Raw genomic sequence first — 6,000 nt, forward strand, 5'->3', positions numbered from 1 at the left:
ATGATTTGAGGTGCCATTCTAGCTGCAGATTCTTAAAATGTAGGGAAAGGTGCACTTTAAAATTGAGAGAATGCCTTGGATATCACTGCACCATGCTTCTATTACCTTGTCAAAATATTATGCAGGCTTCTACTTGTTTGTTTTCTCCAAAGCGCTACCATTTTTTTTTTTTTTTAATAAGCAGCTGTCCAGTTTTATTATTTTATTGTTAGGGGAGGGCATCACTCAATTTGTATGATCTATTCATAGTGGGGAAGAATGTGGCAACATATTCCAGCCCTATGTTTAATTTTATTTTTAAAATTTTTTTTGAGTTGGAGTCTCACCCTGTCACCTAGGCTGAAGGGCAGTGGTTGGGCTCAGGTGATCCTTCCACCTCAGCCTTCCAGATAGCTGGAACCACAGCCACGTGCCACCACGCCCAGCTAATTGTTTGATTTATTGTAGAGACAAGGTCTCACCAAATTGCCTAGGCTGGTCTCGAACCCCTGGGCTCAGGCAGTCCTCTCACCTCTGCCTCCCAAAATGCTGGGACTACAGCCACGTGCCACCACGCCCAGCTAATTGTTTGATTTATTGTAGAGACAAGGTCTCACCAAATTGCCTAGGCTGGTCTCGAACCCCTGGGCTCAGGCAATCCTCTCACCTCTGCCTCCCAAAATGCTGGGACTACAGGCAAGAGCCACTGTGCCTGGCTTCCATGTTGAATTTTAGATTAGATGTTCCTTTCTTTTCCTTTTTTCTTTCTTTCTTTTTTTAGTCTCTCTGTCACCCAGGCTGAAATGCAGTAGCATGATCATGGCTGGGTGCACGTGATCCTTCCATCTCAGCTTTCCAAGTAGCTGGGGCTACAGGCATGCATCACCACGCTTGGCTAATTTTTAAAAATTTAATGTAGAGACAAGATTTCGCCATATTGCCCAGGTTGGTCTCAAACTTCTGAGCTCAGGCATTCCTCCCGCCTCAGCCTCCCTGTTACAGGCACAAGCCACCATGTGTGGCTCCTCTCAGATTTTATTACGGCTAACTTTTGTTAGCTTTTTAAAAGACAAGTAATTTGGGAAATGGGTTTTGAATTCCTAAATGGGGGAATTAAACTTATTCCTATACTTTACACCTGTTTTTTATATTCAATATTTCTGTGTACATTTTCTCTTTTTATTTCTATATAGGCTACGTGGAACCAATGCAAACACTCAATGATGTGTTAGCTCAGCTAGATGCTGTTGTGAGCTTTGCTCATGTATCAAATGGAGCACCTATTCCATATGTGCGACCAATCATTTTGGAGAAAGGACAAGGAAGAATTATACTGAAAGCATCCAGACATGCTTGTGTTGAAGTTCAAGATGAAGTTGCATTTATTCCTAATGATGTATACTTTGAAAAAGAGAAACAGATGTTCCACATCATCACTGGTAAAGACCCTATTTTATGGGCTTTTCTTTTTTTATGTTGGAGTAGAAATATATTTAAAATTGATGAAGAAAATCTCAGTCCTTGACATTAGAAAAAAGAACATGTTATTCATGCTAGTTAATAATGTATTCATCTTTGGATTACAGGGAAGATTTGGAAGGCAGGATAAAAGCTCATGGGAGAATATTGTATTCATGTGAAACTGTGTTCCACAGGTTCAGAGCTTTTCAAAACAAACATCCTTCCTCCTTAAGCTTACCTTTGAGCCAGTCCTTTCAATAATGAGGTCATTGCAGGTCAGGCAGTATTGGCTGCTGTAGGCCCTCAGTTAGGGGAGGAATTCTTCTTAAAACGAGCTGTGTTCATGTGAAATTTGAAAAAGTAGTCTTGCATACAGACTAATATCATATGTCAGCTGAGGTGTTTTGAGAACTCTTAATCAGATTCTAGAAAACAAAAAGAGGAGTAGGAGTTTGGGGGCAGATGTATTTGGGAAACAGTCAATGATTGTATTTTATTTCCCTTAAATGAGTTTTCAAGTTGTTTATCTAAGTCAATTCCACAAATAAAATTGCGCGTTCAAAGGAAGGAGCATGTCTTAGGGCTCTGGTGTGGGGTTTAAGTGATTTGAAGAATTTGACTGTTCGGATTCATTCACTAGCGCCCCATTTACTAATGAGAAACGGTGCTGGGTCAATCAATTAGGACTATACTGCCTTTCTGAAAGTCATTTAATTACTCTGCAGGCAGCTCTGTGAGGCATGGGGAAATGTGTGTATGGTCTTTCAAGGTCACAGTCAGATTACGGTAAAGTGTATTTTTCATGACTCCTCTTGATAGAAGGCCCAGTATCAACTTGTCTGAATAAATAAAAATAGCTTGCTTTATCCAACATCTTTGAATACCCTATGGTTCTGCCTCTAGTATGCCATGCCGCTGTCACTTAGGTGATTAGTCATCAGTGTCCCGTTTAGGACTAGTAGTCTGTTATCAGTAGCAGAAAGAAATTTAAAATCTTGCTTTTTGATATAATTTGTTTTATAGGCCCCAATATGGGAGGTAAATCAACATACATTCGCCAAACTGGGGTGATAGTACTCATGGCCCAAATTGGGTGTTTTGTGCCATGTGAGTCGGCCGAAGTGTCCATTGTGGACTGCGTCTTGGCCCGGGTAGGGGCTGGGGACAGTCAGTTGAAAGGAGTCTCCACATTCATGGCTGAGATGTTAGAAACTGCTTCTATCCTCAGGTAAGTACATCTCCCAGTCCCCTGAAAGTAAAAATGTACAACATCCCTGTGACAAGTGTACCTGCCAATTGCCTATACTATGCCTAAGAACATGTGTCTTAGTCTAGTAGTTTTCCTGTGAACTTTATGCGCTTTGTATTATCTTTTTTCTGTTTTTTTAATTATAGAGATGAGGTCTCTCCAAGTTGCCCAGGCTGGTCTTGAACCCGTGGGCTCAGGCAGTCCTCTCACCTTGGCCTCCCAAAGTGCTGGGATTAAAGGCGTGAGCCACCGCACCCAGCCAATTTTGTATTATCTTCAAAGTGGGATACATGATAGTCATAGAAAACTTCTTTGATTTTAAAGCTATCTCTTTAAGGTGCCTGGCAGTAGTTCACCTTATAAATCTCTCCTACCACCATGCTTTTGCTTGCACCACTCAGTGAAATGGTCCTTCTTGCCATTTACCCAAGTCCTTTTCAATTTTCAAGGCCCTAGTGACAAAAATTCTACTTCTTTGTTTATTTTTCTGGTCACATTAGCCTAATAGTTATGGATGTTTCTTCTCCAAGAGTTCTGTTGTTTTTAAGGAATTATGAAAGCAATACCAAAGTTTTGTATGGTAATTAAGCAGCAAGTTAATATTCACAACTTAAAAGATTAAAAGAAATAAGAAAAATAAATGACCAATGAGCACATGAAAGACTATGCAATTCTCTAATTTAAAATGTTTTTTCCTGCCTCACATTTGGGTAAGAATGAGAAAAGAATGGTTATAGCTGGTGTTGGTAGGGCTGTGGCAGGCACACAGTTTACATGACCACCATGTGTATGTGTATATATGTTCGTGTCTTCACACTGTGGTCCCATCTTCATTCGGTTTTATTTTTTTTAATCTTGGCTGATTTGATTGGCATGAAATGAATGATGGCTGCTTTATTTAGAATTTCTTTGGTTTACTAGGGTGATTGATTGAAAGCTTAAAAATATCTGTTCACCCTTTGTTTTCTTTTCATTCATTATTCTTGTTCATGCCTATTTTTGTCTTAAAAGTTTTAGTACTTCTTATTGACTTTATATATTAAGATAGTTAATCTGTTATGTTTCTGGTTTTTCTTTCCCAATGTATTGGCTTAATTTTGTTTTTGGCATTACCAAATTTTATGTCATGGGAAATTTCATGTAATTAATGTGCTTCAGGTCTGCAACCAAAGATTCATTAATAATCATAGATGAATTGGGAAGAGGAACTTCTACCTACGATGGATTTGGGCTAGCATGGGCTATATCAGATTACATTGCAACAAAGATCGGTGCTTTTTGCATGTTTGCAACCCATTTTCATGAACTTACTGCCTTGGCCAATCAGATACCAACGGTTAATAATCTACATGTTACAGCACTAACCACTGAAGAGACCTTAACTATGCTTTATCAGGTGAAGAAAGGTGAGTATACTGGTATGCTGTAAACACACATTGTGACAATGGGAAACTCCCCTTGAAATCATCAGGTGGTTGTGGTGGCTCACACCTGTAATCCCAGCACTTTGTGGGAGGTGGAGGCCAGAGGATTCTTGAACCCAGGGGTTCAAGACCAGCCTGGGCAACTTGGCAAGACCTACAGTAAATCAAAAAATTAGCCAGGTGTGGTAGTGTGCACCTGTGGTTCCAGCTACTTGGAAGGCTGAGGTCGAAGGATCACCTGAGCCCAGCAGGTCGAGGCTGCGGTGATCATGAGTGTGTCACTGCACTCCAGCCTGGGTGACAGTACAACTCTGACTCAAAAAAAAAAAAAAAAACGATGGCCGGGCTCAATGGCTCAGCCTGTAATCCCGCACCTTTGGGAGGCTGAGGTAAGTGGATTGCCTTAGCCTGCTGGTTCGAGACCCACCTGGGTAACTTGGGGAGACCTCATCTCTACAATAAATCAAAAATTAGCCGGGCGTGGTGGCGCGTGCCTCTGTAATTCCAGCTACTTGGAAGGCTGAGGTGGAAGGATTGCCGGAGCCCAGCAGGTCGAGGCTGTGGTGGCCGGGAGCGGCCACTGCACTCTAGTCTGGGTAACAGAGTGAGACTCCAACTCAAAAAAAAAAGATGAGTAATTACCTTATTTCTTTTAAGTTAGTGTGAACTATTGATATAGACCACGTTTACCTCTTAATTCACAGCCTGGGGGAAAGAACATGCTTCATTGTCTATATTTCTGTGTCTTACTTTAAAGAAACGGCAGAAAGAATAATCTGTACCCTTGAACATCAGTGCAGAGGGATTTCTATTCCCCCCCATAGCAGTATGTTTTCTTGTTGAGTAGCTACTAGTTAATTGGTAGACAATATGCTTTCAATTTCCAAGGTTCTCACTGTAGTTGTTTAATAAAAGTCTTTATTGTAATTATTGTATGTTTAAGGGTGTGTTATAGAAACAGTTCGTTTAAACCTGTGGGTTCCAGAAGTCCTGAAATCATTAGTAGTTATTGCATGTGGAATGAGTTACCTGTTTGTATTTCATCCTTTTTGAAAAGTTTGTCATTTGTGGGCCTGGCATCTTATCAGATTACTGTAATGGTGAGATTAACATACTATAAGACTTTATATGGTTTGTTGTCATACTGTAAGGACTGATTTTGCCGGTCATGAGATTACCCTTTTCAGATGACTTTCTGATTTCCCAGGAGCACATTTTTCTGCATCATGTGGTTGTACATGAATGAGGTAGTCTTCGATCTTTCATCCTTTGTTACTATATTTGCTTCCATGGGAATCGTTTTGAATCACTGTGCTTGCATCACTATTATCATTGCTTTAGAATACAGGCATGTCTAGTGATTCTGTCAGTTAGCATGGCTTCGCTTTTAAATCAGTCTTTTGTATGCTATAGAAATGGGTTCAGAATATTTTTATAAAAGGTCAGATGAAGTGTGAAGGTAGAGAAGATTCATCCTGTGGGTGTGCAGCAGACATTTGCTTCTACTTTTTTTTGTTTTTTTGAGTCAGAATCTCACTCTCACCCAGGCTGGAGTGCCGTGGCATGCTCACAGCCTCAGCCTTCCAAGTAGCCAGAACTACAGGCACACACTACCACACCCAGCCTTTTTAAAAAAATTTATTGTAGAGACGTGGTCTCACCAAGTTGCCCAGGCTGGTCTTGAACCCCCCTGGCTCAGGTAATCCACTTGCCTCAGCCTCCCGAAGTGTTGGGATTACAGGCTTGAGCCATTGTACCTCACCAACTCCTCTTTTCTTTAGTACTTTATTTTATTTTATTTTATTTTTGAGTTGGAGTCTTACTCTGTTGCCCAGACTGGAGTGCAGTGGCTACTTCCAACCACTGCGCCCTCTACCTGCTGGGCTC

At 40.8% G+C, this 6,000-nt stretch overlaps 1 protein-coding gene across 1 annotated transcript in view; it reads left to right on the plus strand.

Annotated features, from left to right (window-relative positions):
• Window positions 1-6,000, plus strand: part of MSH2 (mutS homolog 2) — an 86,053-nt gene that overhangs the window by 77,227 nt on the left and 2,826 nt on the right. Inside the window, exons 12-14 of the mRNA XM_021719501.1 lie at window positions 1,173-1,418; window positions 2,464-2,668; window positions 3,848-4,095. Of these exons, the coding sequence (XP_021575176.1) occupies window positions 1,173-1,418; window positions 2,464-2,668; window positions 3,848-4,095 (699 nt within the window). The remainder of the gene's footprint in view (window positions 1-1,172; window positions 1,419-2,463; window positions 2,669-3,847; window positions 4,096-6,000) is intronic.

This window comes from Carlito syrichta, unplaced genomic scaffold (genome assembly GCF_000164805.1).
Source record: "Carlito syrichta isolate Samal-C Ts95f unplaced genomic scaffold, Tarsius_syrichta-2.0.1 Scaffold314771, whole genome shotgun sequence".
NCBI classification, from domain to species: Eukaryota; Metazoa; Chordata; class Mammalia; order Primates; family Tarsiidae; genus Carlito; species Carlito syrichta.